Source organism: Enhydra lutris, unplaced genomic scaffold, assembly GCF_002288905.1.
Source record: "Enhydra lutris kenyoni isolate GAN:26980312 unplaced genomic scaffold, ASM228890v2 scaffoldscaffold27, whole genome shotgun sequence".
Taxonomy (NCBI): domain Eukaryota; kingdom Metazoa; phylum Chordata; class Mammalia; order Carnivora; family Mustelidae; genus Enhydra; species Enhydra lutris.
This window is the reverse complement of record NW_019154111.1, coordinates 4,454,570-4,475,929: the sequence shown is the minus strand read 5'-3', so window position 1 is coordinate 4,475,929 and position 21,360 is coordinate 4,454,570. Positions and strand designations below refer to the sequence as shown.

Below are 21,360 nucleotides of genomic sequence, written 5' to 3'. Positions count from 1 at the left end.
GTCCACAACCAGGGCGCGGAGCTGTCCCATCTCCCCGAGGCCGCCCTGCTGCTGTTCAGGCCGAATATCCCATGTTCACAAGTGAGAACAGCAGAGCTCAGGGCCAGGTCTATTTATATCCTGGAGGGTCACGCTTACTGCATTTTTATTTGCTAAGAGAAGTTCCAACTGACAAAAAGAAGAGCTAGAACTCCTTCACTGGAGGTCAGCAGACGACGACGAAGGGACACCAATAGCTCGTCCCTTGCGTTCTAGCCAAAAAACTGAATTTCCAGTCCACATTTACATAAATAAGGTTGTGAGCGAGATAGTACATGCCCCCAGTCATGTGAAGCAGGTCCAAAAGAGGTTGAAATATGTGGGATCCCACAGGCAAGTCTACCTGCTGCCACTGAGCTGGCACACCCAACACACCCACACCAATGCACACTCACACCAACACTCACACAGCACAAACTCACATATTCAACACTCACACAGCACATACTCACATATTCAACACACACTCACACATCTAACACGTATATACAATCCCACTCATAGCAATACACATCCACACCAACACACACACCAATACTCATGTATAGTATACACACCAAACACATTCTACACACACAAACCCACACCAACACACTCATACATCCAATATCCACACATGCCAATACCAACACATACTCCATGTCTAACACATGTACAATACACACTTACACATACCAACACACCAATACCCATACTCACAAATACCAAACACACATTCAACAGACACACTCACACCAAAACTCACACATCCAACGCACACATACCAAACACACATTCAACACACACCAACACACAGTCACATATCCAACACCCACACCAAAACATACTCACACGTCCAACACATGCACACACATAGCAACACACGCTCACACAACACACACACATGTACCTTCGGGGGGATCTCTGAACAGTTTGGCTCCCTGACCTTCCTGATGTGGGCAGAGATGGGGAGCGGGTGTGGGAAGTCACGGCAAGGGTCGAATGCAATCTGACCTTGTGGGGCTTCTAGTGTGCATTCCCCATTCTCCAGTGCAAGACTTTACAGCCATCCTCAGGTTCACGCGAGCCGCAGGGGGGCAGCAGCCCGGGCCCTCAAGTCAGGAAGAGCACCCCCTGCCTTTCTCGCCACACCAACACTGTTCTGTCACCTCCCTCCCGACGCAGGGGGGAGACGTCGTGCCTCTCCTCCAATGCTGACCCCTTCACTGTGGAGCCGGACACTGTCCCTTCCTGATGCCGAAGGAAACCCAGCAAACACACTCCCAGCAGGCAGCCCTCACACCGGCCAAAGGGGACGTGTCGTGCTGGGCCTCCATGTCCACAGAGATGAAAAAGAAACCGTGCGTGATCCCCAGAAGCTGGCGAATGCCGGGGATGTCAACAGCTAATGACACGCAGACCAAATTAAATAAATGCTAAGCCAGAGGCATGTAACTGTGAAAAAGCACGATGGTCAGGAGAGAGGCAGGTGCCCTGGGCCAGGCGAGGTTCCTGCAGGTTTGTGCCACTCCCTCCCGGAGTCCTTCCAACAGCTTCGACAGCGGCTGTGATTTTCCCCTTGTAAGAGCAGAGAACAAGGAGCCTCAGAGAGGTGTGGGAATTTGCCTAAAGTCACACAGCTCTAAGGGAGCAGAGCTGGAACTCAGAGAGAGCCAGGCCTGCTGCCACATACAGTAACGACAAGAAGAAGAATGACAAGGACAGCAGTTGTCGTGGGAAAAGTATGAGCAGCTCATGCTCGCCGACAGCTTTGCACGTGCCAAGCACGCGGAGCAGCGGACCAGCCCCCACTCTCCACGGGAAATCTTCGTTCCCTTGGCTTGCGGGTCTGAAGAGCAAGTTAGGGGAGTCCTGTCTCGCAGGCGTGGGAAGGCCCCTAGACGGAGCAGCGGGGAAGAGGTTAGAGGCCCGGAGGGAAGGCGCCGTCGCACGCCCCCAAGGCTCTCCAGCGAGAGTGTGCTGCCCTCGGCCCCAGCTCCGCTCGGGGAGTCACTTCTAATTTTCTGCAGAGGTAAAATGGGACATGACAGATGTTGGCTGATTTCAGGGAACTAATCTGTTAAAAGCCGAGTCAGCTGTCTTCAGGTTTTAAATTGAAATCTCACAGGTGGAAAGGCGAGATGGGAATGAATGTTCCTGGTGAGACGTGGATGTTCCCAAAGGGCTGCTACTGGGATCCCATCTGATCCAGGGCTCAGAGATGCCGGACGCCACGGGCCCAGGGTTTAGGTGACCAGTGAAAGGCCACAAGTAAGTGGGTGCGTGAGGGTATCTGTTGTGTGGCAGCGCGAGCTGGGCCACTGAGGCCATTCATTCATTCCCTGTGCCAGTTGGCCATTCACTCATTCAACAGTGGAGCCGCAGGGAAAAGTGTCAGGTCCCCGGCTGAGCGCGCGCAGAGAACACAGGAGAACAGCAGTTCCAGGCACCTCCCTCCACTGTTTCTGCCACAAGCTCCTACTTCAGTCCCCCATGGCCCTGCCCTGGCCTGGGTATTCTCTCCCAGACCCAGCCGGGCTCCCACCTCCACCTGGCACCCAACCAGCTACAAAAGGTGGAGGCAAGATTCATGAATTTTAGTTTGCTTTTTTTTGTAATTAATTTTAGATTTTAAGTAAGATCTTCAACTTCCAAACAACCCAAATGTTTAGAGTTCAACTCTGAATTCTTAGCCTATATAGTCCTTAAATTTCTCTAAAAGGGCATTTCCCTTTTATTCTCTTTCCATTTAAAAACATGGCACATGTAAGTGGTGGGGAGGCCCTGGGTGTCTCTGGGCAGAGCGTCACAGCAGACACCTGGAGCTGTTCCCTCTGATTTCAGCCACTGTCACCGAGGACCTCTCTATGCCCCATGTCACCTTACTTTTCTGCTTCAGCCTCTCGGTCTGCCCCAGCCCACGCGGCCCCAGCCTTCTACCCTTCTGGGGCCCAATCCCAAAGACCTTCATTGGCTCCCTGGAGGCAGAATGGGGCAGCCCCTAATTTTGGTATCACTCCCCCATTCCCTTGCTCCTGTCCCCTGAGATCTCCCAAAAGGACTCTTGGCACCCAAGCCCTGTCTCTGGCTCGGCTTGCGGGACACCCAACTTAACACCTTCATTTCCACAATGCCACCCTCTCCACCTCTGTCTGGGAAGGAGGGCCACAGCCCAATACCCAAGACCAAGAGCCCTGACTCTCCACTGGGGTTTAAGCCAACGGGGCTGAGGGAGAAAGGAGACTCTGGGTTTGCCTTGCACACGCTCCCTTGTCAGTTTAATGAGAGATGTCTACACTGGGTGGACAACGACAGGGCAGCCTGGCACACCCAACGAACGGCTCCCCAAGGACAGCTCATTCCATTAAAGACATAGGGGCAGAACTGCATAGCTGAAGGCACTCCTCCCACTCATTGCTTGAAACCTCAGCACAAAGCACAGTGTCTGGCACATCTTCGGAATTCAAAAAATTATTTGCTTAATGCATAAATCGGGATGATAGTTCCAAACTGTGGCTACAGGGAGGGCCCAGTCACCACCCGGCAGTCAGTGCTACATCTACTGGAAACCACGCAGAGAGGTGACACATGTGGTCATCTCTGCTGCTCGTCTGCTCTCCTCCCCGCCCCCCAACCAGCCCACCTCCTCCAACGTCCCGCTTCCCAGGTCACGACACACTCGCCCTCTCCTAGCTCACCAGCTATTTCTGGATCTTCTCTGTCACCACCACTGGGGCATAAGGGGTCTGACCACAAGCCAGGCAGTGACTGGGCCCCACAAAGGGGCTGTGAGCTGCTCAGGTGACCGATCCACAGCTCAAAGCCAGGCAGTCCCGCTTCTCCCATCTCGACGGGGCGTGTGGTCCACCCGCGGTGGGGCGGGCGCAGGTGACATATTCTGGAAGCCCTGCCATTTAGAGCAAGAACAGTTCTCAAAGGATAAAATCATGATGATGATGAACAAAGAGGATGGGAGGAAACTTCTGGAGGTGATGGCGTGTTCATGGCATAGACTGGGGGACAGCCTCATGGTGTATACTTGTGCTCAAACCCATCAGGTTGTACACATTACATACGGACGGCTTCTGGATGCCATACCTCAAGGAAGTAGTTTCAACAGCACAATTAGCTGTAGGGCTTGTCTGAATGTATGTCGCCTTGCCCCGCAGCCAGAGGGCCTGCTCACTCATTAGATTTGTTCTGCAACCCAGGGATCTCCGCTTTTGAGAGGGACCCGCGTGGTTCTGCAGCAGGAGGCTCCCTGGATTACGCTTTGGAAACACCTGGTTTACCCCTTGAACCCCAACATGGTTCCAGTCCCACTGTCCTCAGCTTTGGGGACATGTGGTTGGTATCCCTGCTGCAAGGCAGAAAATGGGGCCGTTTCTGGGGCATTAGGGCAGCTTCCGCACTGGGTCCTCAAGCCCACCTGCGTGTGTGTGGGTGGGTGGGGTGCACATGCATGTAGGAGGGGAGGGGCCCTCAGGCCGACAGACCAAGTAACACACAAGGCTTCCCACTCCAGCTTCCCACTAAAGAAAGTTTTAATTTCAAATTTTTCTCCGCACGGTTCAAGGTCCTAGAGCCCAGTAAAGGGAAACTGGAGATAAACTAATAGGCAGGTAGGTAGCCTAGTGGTTATTCTCCTCGGAAAAGCCGCAGCCCAGAAAGCCTTCACGTATTCATAACCGTCGCCCTCGGTGGATGAGCTTGTCAGTGGCACTACTGTTTCACTTAATACCGTCAAGGGGCACGCTAGAGCCTTTTCCTTTTGTATCCGTCTGCTAGGAATAAATGTAAATTAATTTAAAAAGCTAACGCCTGCAATGCGACTCCTTTCAGGGCTCTTCTCAGTCAAACCTAACTTCTAGTCAGGTACGCTTTATACCTGATTATCTGCACAAGTTATGCCATTTTTAAAACTGCTTACGCTTATGGCTTTAGGAAGCTGTGCCCCTTTTCTTTTCTCTTTCTTTCTTTTTTTTTGCTGTGCCCCTTTTCTGAAGTGACGCATCGTACGGCATTTTGGAATATGCTAGGCCCCCTGTCCCCTACTGGTGGGGAGGAGATCAGGGAGGGCTTCCGGTGTGGGTAAGGAGGCCAAGCTCAACCCACAGAAGAAAAAAACCACAGGCTACCCCATCAACTCTGGGGAACTGTACAACCAAACGCAGGTCCTGGTCATAATGGGATCAGAAGCAGGAGAGCGGAGGGTTCACACTGACGTTCTCCCCATGACTCAGTGGAACACGGTTAGCTGGGGACACACAGTGCTGGGATCGGACATCAGGTTCCAAAGGGACCAGAGCTTCAGAACTGTGCCTCAGAGAAAGCTCAATTAACAGAAAACTGTCGCCTCTAGGCCAGTGACACAGCCACGGTACCTGGAAGGTTAAAAGCACTGCAAGTGTTCACGTTCCTGCTGCTGGGGCGGGCATCACAACCCGGGGCCTCTTCCCTTTATTCCTGAACGATGACTATGGCCTCCTAGCCTCTAGGTTCCCCCCCACTTTTTTTTTTCTATTCTAATTGATTAACTTCATTAAATTACTGTTGTTAAATCCAAGCCCCAACTCCCACATTAATACTGTCCCCCTCGAGACCTCACTCCCCTAACCCCTACTCCAACCCAAGTCTTCAACTCCTTCCAGACGTCACCATCTTCCCTGATTTGTGCCCATCCCAGTGGCTCCCAGGCTCCCTCAACCCCATCTCTCATTTCCTGTACGACCCACATCAAGATTCCTACAATACAGCTCCTGCTCTAGAAATCCTCCCTATTAACCCGTCTGGCACAATCTTTCACTGACTTTGAATTTCTTTCCCTAGTTTTTCTCATGATTTGTTCCCCTCCAGGCTCAGTGAACATCTACAGAGTTGTCAAACATTTGCACTGTCTAAACACCAGAATTCTTCTCTAGGCGATTTGTTTCAGTTCTTTGATCACTTCAGAGAGACCATAAACTCAAGATTAGACCTTTTCCTTTACCTCCTTCCCTTTAAGAGATCCACTGGAGGACACACAGCAAGACTCAGCAAACACCTGATGAACTGAACTGAATTAAAACAGATCTCCACCTGACCTCAAACGACCATGTAACCAACCGGAAGATAATCTCTCCAACCAAAAGAATCAGCCAAAAAAGGGGTTAGATTATTCCGAACAAGGAAATTACTGGACATTTTTATGTCCTAAATTTTTATGCCCATTTTTTTGAGGTCTTAGTCAAGGTCTTTGTTCCAAATTAAGCCCAGAGTATTTTGAATAGCCCAGAGCAGAAACAAACAAACAAAAAAAATCTACACATTTTAATCACTATCTTCTGCCTGAATGGCAGGTCTTTTGTTTGTTTTTCCGGAAAGCAGAGCTTCATATTCGGTCTTGTTCTTAGTTTCCTGGCCTCACAGTGGTGGAAATACCCCCACATCAATTTATTACTTGCTCGTTCTCCACCGAAACAAACAACAACAAAAAAAAACAAAAACAAAAAACCCCCACAAAAACCCCAGTAAAAATTGTCATCAGTGTAGAATCACATAGGGAAATGGCAGGGACTTCCAAGGTGAGGTAACAGGAAGAAAGAGAATTACCTACAACTCCATTTCTTGGGGTGTGAGCATGTGAAATGGGACACCATTAAGGAAATCTCTTTCTCCCCAGCAGTGTTTCTCAGAGTGGGCCAAAAACCACCTACACAAGCTCATATACAATTCCCTGCAGTGAATTCTGTGTGTGTGTATGTGTGTCTGTGTGTGTGTGTGTCTGTGTGTACATGCACAGGTTGGAGACCTTCTCGGAGAGCACTCCTCTGGAAACTTCTGATTTGGTGGGTCTGGGGCAGGTCCTTGGTGGAAACATGTTCTTAACAAGCTCTCCTGGTGGTTCTTATGCAGAATACAGTTTGAGAAACAGTGCAATGTGGCAGTTGCCTACGTAACAGACCTTCAAGTTGGAAGGTCAAGTAGGAAGGGGATACTCATGCATCTGAAGTAAAAACCTAAGAATGGAGCCTTTGTTTCCTGAAAAACACCCCGTCAGGCTTGCCTCTACGGTAATATGCCCCCAGCCTCAGCCAACCAAATCCTGGAGTTCCTCTCTGTGACACCATCGATTTTTCCATGTACCTCAGGCTGAGGACAGGAATGTCTCTCTATGTCGTACCGTTTCCATGTCACTTTCAGGGAAGAGAGTAAGGGAAGATATTTAATACTGTCCCATTTAAAATAAGGAGGGACATGGGAGTGTCCCAGGGGATAATGCACCCAGCACAGACACAGGGGGACCCCAGGGGAACCAGGCCCTATGGAAGGACAGATCCACTGTGTGCTGATTTTCCCACCCCAAACACAGATATGCTCTCTCAAGAGGCGGCTGAAAATGTCTTCCTTCTCAGATCAACAATGGACAACTGTAGAGATTGTTCCCGCTCCCAGCCCCCATGAGAGGCAAAGCAATTGGGAAAATCAACTTGGTAAGTGGCCCAGAGTTGGCTGTCCCTCACAGAGAGCTGGGACTAACACAGACGGAGCCGAAGACCATCCGGAAGCACCTGCATTGCTCTCTGTGGCAGCAAACCACTCCGAGGTTCAGAAGAGGCCTGGGGAGGGCATGGAACGAGGTGACCAACGTCAAGACGATGCAGCACCTGAGGCAGAACAGCTGGGCTGGCTCTTGTGGGGGCTGTGCCCACGAAACCAGAGCCGGGCACAGAGGCCCACCATAGGGACCGAAGGATATGCGTCTTTTTGGCCAAGGGGACTGTGAGAAGGAAGAGGTTTGCCTGCCCAGAATGTTAGGCAACAGTCATCTAAGGGTTAAGAAAGGGCTGCAGGGAGGGGGTGCAGGGGCCAGAGGTAGGAGACAGGAGGAGGGGAGCTACAGAGAGCCCGGACACTATGTGCAAACAAGACTTCCACACCCACCAGACTCCCTGGTCCCAGGCATCAGGGGCAGAGATCACTTGGTGGGAGCGGGGTGGGAATGTCAGGCGCGTACAAGGGGCACAAGGTGGCGAGAAGCCGTGAGTACATAAAGAATCCCTAAAATCAACTTCCTTCACCCATCAGGTTTTACTCTCGATATGCAATGCCTTTCTGACAGTTTTTAAAAAGTCTCTTGACAAGTCGCCACGCTCAATTTCTAGTAAAGGTGAATAAAACCGGTATCTGTTCGTTAAACAGCAATTTAGGGTAACCGAGTATTAGAAGCCCGAGCACCAGCTGGTCCTTCCGTGACCTGTGAAGATGACCCGTTAAGATGCCACCCAGAGCTACCTTTCAAAGAAGGGTACTTCCTAAAGAGAACTTGGGCTCACTGTCCTCCTCACATATCCTTCTCCTTCAACCTTGCCCTCAGGGTTCCCGCAGGGCCTTCTCCTGCAGGCTGCTGGCCCAGGTCCCTCTCCTCCGCGGCCACAGCACTGGGCACCGGGCTTCCCTCTCCGTGTGGCTCCAGAGCAGAGGGGCCCACAGCTGACTGCAAGTGAGTGAGCAGCAGAGCCTTCCCTCCTGGGGCCGGCAGGGAGGAGGGGGGCGGGTAGCAGGGGCAAGGGAGGCAGGGGGCAGCACAGAGGCAGGGGGGCAGAGGGCAGGGAGGCGGAGGGGGCAGGGGGCAGGGAGGCAGGGAGGCAGGGGAGGCAGGGGGCAGGGAGGCAGGGGAGGCAGGGGGACAGAAGCCAGCGGAGGCTGATCCTCAGTCGGGCAGATGCTGCAGTGGGTGGACAAGGTGGGAAAGGAATGCTGGGGAAGGACATGGCTGGGGAGGGGCTGGGGCAGGACAGGAGCGGAGTCTGGAAGAGCTACTGTGGTTCAGGAGTTGGGGGCTAGGGCAGCAGCAGGGACACAACAGGGCCTGTTCCCCTGTGAGGAACAGGAAGGGGCATGACCTGGCACCCGGCACTGCACCCGGCTCTCAGGGCCTGGATGTGAGGTTATCTACTGAGATCCGCAGGCTGAGGAGGGTAGACGGGGGCCGGTCAGCCTCAGGGATGTGAGCGGTCAGTTGTGCTCACACAGCTCTAGCACCTTCTGCAGCCTTTCTCTGTGGCCTGGAAGGAAGTATGGAGAAAGCACAGCCTGATCGGAAGGTCAGGGCACAAGGGCTCAGGCACAGGAGTCCTGGGGCCCTGTTTTCATGGTCTGCATGACAGCCTCTTAAATGGGTCGCATCTTCTCACTGCAGTTTTAGGATGTTTCTGGCCAACGTCCATGTTCACTGGACTGCTCGATGTCCCTGCAAACACAGCCCACCTGCTGTGTCCCCCAACGCTCTCCTGCTTCCCACTTCTCCCCACTCCTCACGCACCGACCCCGAGCTGGACAGTGAGGGAAGCTCTTGGGCTGCGTAATGCAGCCCCCTGTCCCAGCAACCCCCAGGCTGGTGACCAGACTTCCCCAGCTCATGGGTGAGGAAGAGAAGGCACAGAGGTACAAGGCAACAAGCCCACGCCACACAGCTTAGCGAGCGGAGGTGTCCGGGTCAACCCGGGGTTTCTCAAAGCCAGTGCCATATCCTGGCACCCGGCACTGCACCCGGCACGTGCCAGGAATGCGGTCAATCCTTGTTGAGCGAGGGAAGGAATACAAGCTTTGCACTCCCTACCCAGGCTGCCACAACCCTCCCTCCATCCTGCCCAGACCCGGAGCTCTGCACCACATGCGAGCGCCGACTGGCCCCCTCAGTCCTGGGGCCACACCGCTCCCTCCCCACCTCCTTCCTCCCTGGGGACACAGAAGTCATCTTCTCAGCATTGCTCAGGTCCTGCTACCCTCCATTCACCACCCTGCTACCTGTTCCAACGCCTCAGTGCTTGCTCCGTGTTTAAGGATACAGCTGCAACCCCTTAGTCGAGGATTTAAGACCCCAACCCCCCAACCCATCCTTTCACTCATATCCGCTGTCACCTACAGGACCCCTGCTGTGGTTGCAAGCGGCTGTCGTCCTTGTCTCCAGTGCAAGTGTTGTGTGTTCCCGCGGCAGGGACTTCAATGACGCACACCCCTCCCGCCCCCCCCCCTCCACATCTGGCTCCCCACACCCGCCAGGACCTGACAGCCCTGCCATGCCCTTCACCCCAGCCTCCAGGAGTCCCTTCGGAGCCTGAACACCTACGCCGAGCTGCTTACTTGGCTCCACTCTCCTGTGGCTTCTAACCATCATTTTCACGTGCATGTCCTCATTTTCCAACCAAAAGATGGTCACGTGAGGGTAACAGCTGGAGGCATGTAATTTTACCCCTGCCCCCGCCCCGGAGACCCCCACAGCACACTCTGTGCACGCCAGGGGCACTCGGCATGTCCTGTGTCCGGACCAGCGGTCTTACCTGTAGTATCTGGATTGCAAGTAGGTGGAACACACAGCCTTGGACACGTGACTAGCTGACCCAAAGTCGATGACCTTTACTCTGTACGGTTGTCTAGAAGGATCTACCAGCATGATGTTCTCCGGTTTGAGGTCGGCATGGATGAGACCGAGGCTCTTCAGTTTCATCAGGGCTGTGGCTACCTGCTGGAGGACGGGGCGAATGTATTTGAGGGGCAAGGGGCTAAACTTGTTCTGCTTCAGAAAGTCATAGAGGTTCTGCTCCAACATCTCAAACACCAAGCATGTGTGGTTCTTGTGCTGGAAGCACTCGTAGGCGCGGACAAAGTTGTAGTCGTCGGCGCTCTCCGTGCTCAAGCGGGCCAGGATGCTCACCTCGATCTGACCCTGCCGCGCATACGATGGGTGGTTCTTCAGGATTTTGATGGCCACGATCTCATTGGTGCCCCGCTTCCAGCACTTGACCACCTGCCCGAACGTCCCTCGGCCCAGGAATTCCAGAACTTCGTAAGTGTTGGTCATGGAGCACAGCACCTCATGCTGGACCAGCTGGTAGTCCCCTTCACTGTTGGAGCCACTGTTTTTGGACGTGGCAGTCGATGTGGTGGCAGTGGCTACAGTGGCCCCACTCGCATTGTTCTGAATCATGGGTGGATGTTCTTCGATGATCTGCACGCTGCTTGTGTTCTCAATCTCCTCGCTCTTACGCTTGAGTCCACATTTTTGGTAGGTATCAAGGAGGCTCACAGTGCTTCGACGCATTAGGTTATGTGGTCCGCCGAGGACTTGCCCAGTGACAGAAGTGCTACTTGCTGATGTTACAACTATGTGGCCGGTGCTTCCTGGGAAGATGATGGTCTGCTCGTAAGGTAGGCTTGGGTTTGGGATCGGCAAGGAGGTGCTGACGGTTGTGGTGGCTGGCTGAGAAGGTGGTATGTTCTTGCTCTGGCTATACACTTTGCTGTGGGAGCCGTACCCAGTCATGTCCCAGGTGGAACTCGGCTCTACTTTCAGTTTCTTCACACTACAGAAGGCACTTGATTGAAGGGTGTGAGGGGAGAAGACTTGCACATGTGAGGCCATACCTACAAGGAAAAGGAAGGGGAAGGTAAGGATTTTAGTCACCCTTAAATGAGTGAATCCAACAGATCCAACACATCCGCCCAGTGGCTTGGGTCCTAGAGAATATTTTCCTCCAACCTCAAAGCAAGGCGGGGAAAAGCAAACCTATTCCCCCCCGGAAGCACATTGTGGCCACTCAGTCTGTGAGGCCAAGGAGTCTGAGTGTCCTAACGGCCATCATTAGGAAAATGGAAGAACTGTAGAGTCAGTCAGGAACACAACCAAGATTCAGATACAGAATGAGAGTATCAGAAGTCTGTTCATTACTTCTTTTTAAATAAATACTGTCTGTGACAGGAGTGCCTGGGTGGCTCAGTCAGATAAGCCGCTGCCTTCCACTCAGGCCATGATCCCAGGGTCCTGGGATCGAGCCCCACATCGGGCTCTCTGCTCAGCAGGGAGCCTGCTTCTCCCTCTCCCTCTGCCTGACACTCTGCCTACTTGTGATCTCTGTCAAATAAATAAATAAAATCTTTTGAAAATAAAAATAAATAAATATTGTCTGTGATAGAAACAGATTCTTCCTCAATTCTCACTGGGCTGCAATCCTACTAAAACTGAGGACCTTATCAGGTGGCCCAGTTAACTGTTACAGACTAAGTTGTCCCACATGATCTACTGCTCCCTGTCACAGACCCCAGGTTAGCTAAGACGTCTTCCACATAGGTCCAATTGTGGAGTCACTCATGAACCACTAGCTTCTAGATGAACTGTAATTACCCTCTGGGATCTTAGTCATCTTAAATGAATTCTGTAAGGCTGAGGAGAAAAGCAGTCAGTCTGATATCTTCATTTAGATGGCCTAAATAAAACATTTTATCATCTATTTTATGTTTTTTATATCATTAAAGCATTTATGTATTTGGGGGGAGGAGGAGGTAGCAGCATTCATGGGCTCCACTCACTAACTCTCCTGCTCAGTTCATCTATCAATGTGTTTATCTAGAAAGCACTATTATTTCATTCCAACATCTCAGCCACAACTGAGATAACCGCAGAAATCTGTAAGAGCGTTAACTCTGGAATAGTACGATTTACAATTATGGTGATTCTAGACACAAACAAAAATTCATAAAAAACTATCAAGAAAAAATAAGACAATGAGAAAGGCAAGTTCTTAGAGGTGAAAGTGGAAACAGACACTGCTCACCAGCTAACTGCAGCTGACAAACGTTTCTCCTGGAAGCACAAAGACAGAGGGGCTTCCTCAAGCACCACTGCTGTTTAGCCATCCTCGTGTTCGTGTCTCTGATCCCTTCTCGTTACCCAGAGTGGTCATTTAACAAATATTTTCCTTCCCCCCTGGTCTCCTGTTACCCTGGCCACCCTTTCTCTCCCAGCAGACACCTGCCCCTTTGTCCAGGAGCCCACTGTCAGCAGCCTTGCTTTCCACCTTTATTCTCTTCATTTCAGAACATTCCAGAATCTACATGCACCCCCCCCCCCATCCTTTCTTCCTTCTCTCTGGTCTCAGAGGAAGCAGAGTCTCTCCTTTCCAACACAAAAATTTTGTCTAATTCTCATGATTCCTCCTCTCTGGTTCCCTCCCCTGTCCTCTTCTCTTACAGCTTTCAGTTCCTGCTTGCTAATTAGTTCCAAGTCCTCAGTAGGCACTTAATAAACTTTTGCCCAGCGAATCAATGACTTAATCTTTTCCTTCTGCCTTCGTGTGCGTGTGAACATACTCCCAACTTAAAAGCCAAGAGGAGTAAGAGCCATACTCTTCCCCGTTAATTTTTTCCTTCTTCTCACCTGTAATCAGTGGTTTATGCTCCCTTTTCTTCAAGGCTCATTCCTTAAGCCACCCTCCCCCAACCACCACATCCCTACACTATAGTTCTGTGTTCTTAAAGGTAAACGACTTCCTAATTGCCTAACCCAAGGGCTTTTTTCAGCCCCTATTCCCCCTTGACCTCCCTGCAACATCTGATACGCTGACCACAACTTCCTTCTTGATGCTCTTATCTGTGCTTATGAGAATCTATAATCTCCTCCTCCAGTGTCTGATTGCACACTGTGTGCCTCGGTGGTTTCTTCACCTCTTTCTCCTTTAAAATGTTGGCATTTCCAACACTTTGACTCTGTTCTCTCTGGAAGACATTCATTCAAACAGTTTGACCTGTTATGTCTGTGAAGGTGACTCCTGCCTTCACCACAGGCCAGGCTCTCCCTCTTACCTTCCATGAATATATTTCTGCCCCCTGCTACATGAAAGACTATCTTCCAAAGCTGAACTCCCTTATCTTCTCCTAAAAATTTAACCACCTCACACCCCTTCCTAACATCCCACCTTTCTGTTCATAGAATATTCTTCTAGTCACTTGGTTCCAAAAATGTGGATTTACCTTTGATGAGTCTTCTTTTATCCACGGACAAGAAGGTGCAGAGTCTTAGTAATTTTTCCTTCTTTCAAAATGTCTTTTGTATCCATCTCTTTATTTCTGTTCCTGCTGCCACTTCCAAAATTAAAACATTTATTGCTTTCTAGTAGGACTAGACCAAACAGACATCTGGTCTACCTGAGCAGTCTCTTTTCCTCTAATTTGTCCATATTGAGCCGCCAGATTAATCTTCCTGGAATATTTCTAAGCATGTTACTCCTCTGTCCAAAACCATTTTCTTTCTTTCTTTCTTTCCTTTTTTTTTTTTTTACGATTTATTTATTTTAGAGAGAGAGACAGAGACAGAGAGAGAGAGTGCATGCATGTGGTAAGGAGTAGAGAGAGCCTTAAGTAGACTCTGGAGTGTGGAGCCAGACCTGGGGCTCAATCTCACAACCCTGAGATCACAACCTGAGCCAAAACCAAGAGCTGAACGCTCAATGAACTGTGCCATCCAGGTGCCTTGTCCAAAAACTTTCAATGACTCCTTGGTGTCTACAGGATAAAGTGGAGGACTCTTTCATTTAACACCATCAAATTTGACTTCAATTACCTTGCTGGCTTCATCTCCAACTAGTAACTTAGTAACTGTCCTCAACCTCCAACTTGAATTAAGCTGTTCTACTCACTGTTTCTAGAATGTCTCTTAAACGCCCTACCTCCACGCTCTTACACCATTCCCTCCTCTGGCAGGCTTTCACCGTTTTTCTGTTTATTCAAAGACAAGACAATTCAGATACCTCCTCTTCCCAGACCTCTCCAACCCACAGTGATCATATCTCTTTCCCTACGGCACTTACCATATGTACTATCCATTTGGCCACAAATTGCACTTGTGACTTGCAAAATCTCTTTTGTCTTTTTGAACTGAATTACTTATCTTTTGTGCTATTTCACTTTTTACACATTTAGGTCATGGTTTCCATAACCAGGCTATACTCTGAGTCTAAGAACTCCAGTTTATACCTCATCCTCGTGTTTTCCCCAGTATTAAACCAAGTTTATTACCCGTGGTAGGCACTCAGTTGATGGAACAAAGCACTCTAACTGGCCGGGCCTCCCAGGGAGCTTAGTTTTCTGGCTTTAGAGCAATGACCAATCACAGGCACCTATGGAATCAGGCCTCCCTCTGGAGAGTAAAGAAAAACCTGCCACTATTTTCCCACCCAAACCAAGACGTTTTAAAAAAAAAACAAGGCAGGGGCTAGGCAGCTCCTGTCCTGGTGTCAGTGCTCACTTTGTCTATATTTCAGCCTGGACGTGCTCGGACTTCCCACAAGCAGCCTCAGCCTGACATCCGACACACGCTCTGAACCCCGCCTTCATCCCACAGATCTGACAGTGGCTTCCCTTCTTGTTTGGATCCTGAATTCTAGTATCTACCGATGCAAAATGATACCTCCGCAGACATCCTTCTGCCTGACGAGACCACTCTGGCGTGCTTATTCAGAACCTACTCTACCTGTTTTTTCCTATTGCTCTTTTTGTTCGAGTCAACCTCCCCCTAATTCTGCAATAACACTGAAAATGTTTTTTCCTATAGTTATCAGTATTAAATATTCATACTGTTTTAGATGTGTGCAATATAGAAATAACTAATCCCTTGACTTTTAGTAAATTAGCCGCTGGAGACAAAACAAGCATTTCCACTGTCCTTTGCTACCTGGTTTGCCCCTCATTCCTCAACCCTCAAGTACTTGGGGAGGGAAGGGCTGGGGGGCAGTAGAGGAAATACGCTGATGTTACATTAAGGAGAAGTGGCTCTTTTTTCTATTTTTTTCCTGTTTCAAAAACATTTTGGTAGGAAGGCCAGGGTGCAGAAGTGGAATTTTACAGATGGAAAGAGGATGGCTTATGACTTATTTGTTCTTGGGATGACAGCCAAGGGTCATAAAGTTGTGGAAATCATCACTGGCTACCTCTGCTGAAGGATGCCCGGGATCAGAGAGGAGATGTGCCTGGCTAGAAATGCCCCTCACCATGCCGGCTGCATCAGACTCAAACACTGTTCTTCAGGGTTATCACAATTCTCCAGATCTTAAAATCTTGAGCACCTAGCACGTAACAGGATCCGAGCTGGATGTTTTATGGACAGGGGGAGCACACACCAGACTCTGTCTGGGACAGTCCAGAGTTACCCTTTCCAATTCATTTTCACAAGGGTCCCACTTTGAAAGCTAGGAAGTCAGGTGATGGGTTTAGACTCCTAGGATAAGTGGAAAACTCAGATCCCGATTCTAGAAGTTCAAATCAAGGTAATTCTACGTGCCTCTTTGTCTCTGTCTTAATGATTTAATGAGAAATTCAGTTTTCTAAGGTTAAGAGTAATTTTTTTCCACCTAAAAATAGCCAAAAATCTTCATGATTTTCCTGAAGTCTTAGCTCATAAGATTTTTTTTTAAATGTCATTTATTAAAGGACTGGCCCATTTAGTCCTTTCTTCCCCCCACTTATTTGCTTAGTTTCTTCATAATTTTGTATTTCACAACTAGATGAACTGAAAAGTTGCTTCACATCTGAGTACATTTCCTTTCCATTTCACCACCCCAAAATTATCTACTGGAAGATCATACTCTGGTGAAACCACGGAGATGAGTGAGGGTTCAACTATGATTTAAAAAGAAATTACACTGAAGTCAACTTCACTGAATTCTACCAAAGCTTGAGAGAAGGAATTATAAGTAAAATAATGGCACATTTCCAGAAGTGGATAAAGTTTAATTGTGGTTTGGCAGATGTGAAATAGGTTACCATGCAGAATCCAGTTACGTTATTAAAAAGAACACAATTGTGAGGACCTTAGTGTAAGAGGTACAAATTTCCCCACTTCCCCAAATCCTCTGACACATGCTTTTGCTGAATAATGAGTATTTGATAGGAAACAATCAGGAACTTGAAGGATTAAGTCCCATATCCAATAGGATGCCATATTTGTCTTAGAGATCACATTACCTAATATGATATTATAAAGTTGTAGAATACGTCAAAAGGAATGTCAAAAATATCTGTTAGAAATATGCACCTGAATAGACATTTTTAGGCAACCAGAAAAGAGTTAACTTGAAAAGCTCTTGATTACCATGTATAACATGGTAATTTGATGCCTCAGGGGTTGAAAAGTACTAGAAAAAAAAATGTCTTCATGGACATGCAAAACTATATTCATAAAATTTTAATGACAGTCATCCTGCTTATCAAGTTCATATTTTACAAGTAGTGCAAAGATAATTTCAGATTAGCCAATTTTATTTTATTTTATTTTATTTTTTATTTTTTAAAGATTTTATTTATTTATTTGACAGAGATCACCAGTAGGCAGAGAGGCAGGCAGAGAGAGACAGGGAAGCAGGCTTCCCACTGAGCAGAGAGCCCCATGTGGGGCTTGATCCCAGGACCCTGAGATCATGACCTGAGCTGAAGGCAGAGGCTTCAACCCACTGAGCCACCCAGGCGCCCCCAGATTAGCCAATTTTAAATGATACATTTCCAAAATAGTGTATATTAAATGTCTCTGGGGCGTTTATATTGTTTTCAATCAAAGTCTGTTTATCCACTAGTTATGTAATGTTAAATATATAGTGTATTCCATCAGAGCACAGTTTAGGATCAACCAAAGCTCAACAGAATTCCTTCGTCAATAACGACAATAACAATACTACTGATTCCACCAAGGGTCCGCTCTATAAAAAAGACTGGGGTTGGGCACAAAAGGGAACACAAAGACATCTAACAGATCGGCACTGCCCTCAAGGAGATTAAAACCCCATGGGCGACGCCGAGTTCATTGCAAATTAAAAAGAACAACTGGCAATTCTAAGCAACTTGCCAAAGTAAGTATGACAGGAGCTTAGAGGAGTTAAGACTTGAGCTGAGGTTAGAAAAATGGCATTTTCTTTTGAAAGGCAGAAGGACACTGTTCCGGATCCTGCTAATGGATGTGAGCAAATTGTGGGGAGCAGCTAGCCCTATGGCCTATGCCCTCAGGAAGTTTAGGCTTTGCTTAGAGACAACATAGGAGTACTTACATGCTAGCAACACATCAGCAAATGCAAAGCCAAGAAACAACCATGTGCACCAACAGCCTACTTATCCGGAATTGTCATCTTCTGATAACTTCAATCTTCTAGAAGTTAAGTTGGGAATACTCAATAAAGCCGGCATGAGGCCCTACCACTACTGTCTCTCGCTTCAAACCTTCCGCCTTCACCCGGTCTTAACTGATTGTCCTCTACCACCAACTACACTGTAGAGAGACTGTCATTGACTCCGCTCTCTGGGTCAGACTCCAAGGGCTTATATCCCGCAACTGCAGGGTGAAGGGCATTCTCCCTGTTTTACAGCTGAGTAAATGGAGTTTTGGGAGATGACCTCGTTGGTCCAAGGTCACTTTGCTACTAGGAGCAGGGCTGGGACTTGAACTGAGGTCTGACTGACTCTCAGGTCCATGCTATTAAGCACTCCACTTCACGTTGTCGGTTCTCGGACTAGAAGCACCAAACCAGGAGACATGTACAACGGGCAAGGAGAAACAGAAGCTGACACGTGAGAGGCGACAGATGTAAAGGACAGAGCACAGCCAACAGCACACCACCTGCTAAGACGATGGGCGCTCGCGACGGTGATACTGGGTCATCTACTGTTTCTGTATCATCTGCTTCCGACGACGTCTGAGAAATATGACCATTCAAAATTGTTCAAATAAATTAAATTTGCCTCAGTAAAGAGATAAACTTCACTTATCTGATGCACAGAGGCACAGTGGACAGAGTGTTGGTCTGGAGTAAGATGATCTGGGCTTTCAAAGCAGTGTGGGGTGGGGGGTGGGTATGCAGAGAGGATCTGGACTAAGAAAATAGAAAGGAAGGAGCAGAAACATACGACTTTGTGGAGAAGAAAAGGGAAGACAGCACTAACAGGTGAGCTGTAAGGGCAAAGGAGAGAAGAATCAAATATGTCTGGGAGACTCAGAGGAGTGGGGTTCCATGATGGTGACAGGAAAGATGGGACATGGAGCCAAAGCTGGCTATCTCGGTGGGGGGCGGAGGGATAACAGAGCTGGCTGTCCACAAGTTGAAGTACGAGCCCTGACAAGGTATCCAAGCTGAAATACTCAGTGTTGGACTATTCATGCTGAAACTCTGAGGCAAGGGATTGCTTCATTTGCCAAAGTTAAGATGTCAGGGGCCCCTGGTCATGGATAATCAGCATCTAGTTCCCATTTGCCGAGATGAATCTTGACTGAGGACAAACCATTTTGAAAAGAGAATGGGTTTTTTTTTTTTTTTTAAGATTTTATTTATTTATTTATCAGAGAGAGAGAGGGATAGAGAGTGAGCACAGGAAGACAGAATGGCAGGCAGAGGCAGAGGGAGAAGCAGGCTCCCTGCCGAGCAAGGAGCCCGACGTGGGACTCGATCCCAGGACGCTGGGATCATGACCTGAGCCGAAGGCAGCTGCTTAACCAACTGAGCCACCCAGGCGTCCCAAGAGAATGGGTTTCTATAGGGTGCGTTAACCTAGCACAGGATTCATCAGAGAGGGAAGAGGGAAGAGTGATCCTGAATCAGCTCATGCATACGCCAAAGACAAAGGGACATCGCCAAAAATATTGCTAAACAAAGATCAGCAGGATGAAGTGACAAATATACCAAAAGGGGAAAAGACTGAAATCAAAAGTTCACATCCCAAAGAGACTAAGAAAGGAATGGTGCTGCCAATTTTGAGAGGAGAGTCCAGCTGGAAGAGCTCTATTTTGGATAGATTTCATTGTAGGCATTTATAAGAACATAGAGGAAATGTTCTCTATGTACCGAAAAACAAAACAAAACAACACACACAAAAAACCCAGGACAGGAGAATGGACGAGAGGTCATGGCTAAAGATGTTGACCTAAGGACGGTCATCAACAACACCTAGATGGAAAACGAAGCCATGTGGGTATAGCTCTTTCCCAGGAGAAATGGTGTGGAAAGAAGAGCAGATGGCAAATAAAGAAATCCTTGGGGGCACAGACGTGGTCAAATAGCATGAGGAGGAAAGTATGAGTCACAGGGAAAAGTCAAGGATAAAATGATGATAAACACAATTAAAGGATTGATCCCGGAGAATGAAAACAGAGAAAGAGCTATTGGGCCTGGCCAGAAATAAGCCAACAGACCTTTTTTTCCACAGGGTCAAGAAGAGAGAAAGAAGGGGTGCTCTCCTGGGAAGAGAACCAAATGTACCATGTTATCTCCTGCCTTTTCCAAGAAATGTGATTCTCTTCAGGACTTTCAAAATCTACCTACCTACCTACCTCATTGTGTGTCGAAATCAGCTCCTCTCGTGTTCAGACTGACTTCTCTTTCTGAAAAGTTGCTAACCTCGCCTATAATAGCTATGAGCCTCTCTCAAATTCACCTTTTCCATGACTCTGCCACATTGCCTTAACTAAGCCATAAACCACTGTGGATAAACCAGCCTTTCACTGCAGTGGTTAAGTACATGGGATCCACAAAGGGACTGTACTGAGGGCGTGTTACCAGTCTGCCAATCTGAAAGTCACCAATCTGAAAGTCACCAATCCAGTATAAGACATACATGCTTTAAAAATTTTTTTATTTAAATTCAATTTAGTTAACACATACTGATCATTAGTTTCAGAGGGTAGAGTTCAGTGATTTCATTAGTTGCAAAGAACAGCCAGTGCTCATCACATCACATGCCCTCCTTAATGCCTACCACCCAGTTACCCCATCCCCCACCCACCACCGCTCCAACAACCCTCAGTTTCTTCACTGTAATTAAGAGTTTCTTATGGTTTGCTTCCCTCTACTTTTATCTTATTTTATCTTCCCTTCCCCGTTGAAGTTTATCTGTTTTGTTTCTTAAATTCCACATATGAGTGAAATCATGTTATTTGTCTTTCTCTGACTTATTTCGCTTAGCACAATACCCTCTAGCTCCATCCGTATCACTGAAGATGGCAAGATTTCATTCTTTTTATGGCCGAGTAATATTCCATTGTATATATGTATACGTGTATATATACACCACATCTTCTTCATCCATTCATTTGTTGATGGACATCTGGGCTCTTTCCATAGTCTGGCTATTGTGGAAATTGCTGCTATAAACAGATGCCCCTTCAAATCACTATCTTTGTATCCTTCTGATAAATAACCTAGTAGTGCAATTGAAGGGAAGACACACGTGCTTTTCAGTTTCTTTCTCTAGGAAACTGGTGGCATCAATGAAAGGAAAAACAAAGTAACTCACAAACTCCTTTTTAAAAACCATAGTTGCGTTAACTCTGAATTGTTTTAAAAAAACCTAAACTTCTACACTAAGAGTATTAGTTTCCTAGGGCTGCTAGAACACGGGACCACAGACTGGGTAGGTTAAGCAACAGAAATTCCAGATCAAGGCTGCAAGTCAAGATCAAAGTGTTGGCAGGTTTGGTTGCTTCTGAGGACTTGTTCCCAGAATCTGTTCGAAGGCTCTCCATGGTCTGTAGGAAGCTGTCTTTTCCCTTGTGTC

General features: G+C 48.3%; 1 protein-coding gene across 5 annotated transcripts in view; it reads right to left on the bottom strand.

Annotated features, from left to right (window-relative positions):
* The window catches only part of LOC111151859 (homeodomain interacting protein kinase 2), a 172,270-nt gene that overhangs the window by 103,450 nt on the left and 47,460 nt on the right, over positions 1-21,360 (bottom strand). For all 5 annotated transcript variants that reach the window (XM_022510083.1, XM_022510084.1, XM_022510086.1 and 2 more), the window contains exon 2: positions 10,341-11,424. In XM_022510083.1, the coding sequence (XP_022365791.1) occupies positions 10,341-11,424 (1,084 nt within the window). The remainder of the gene's footprint in view (positions 1-10,340; positions 11,425-21,360) is intronic.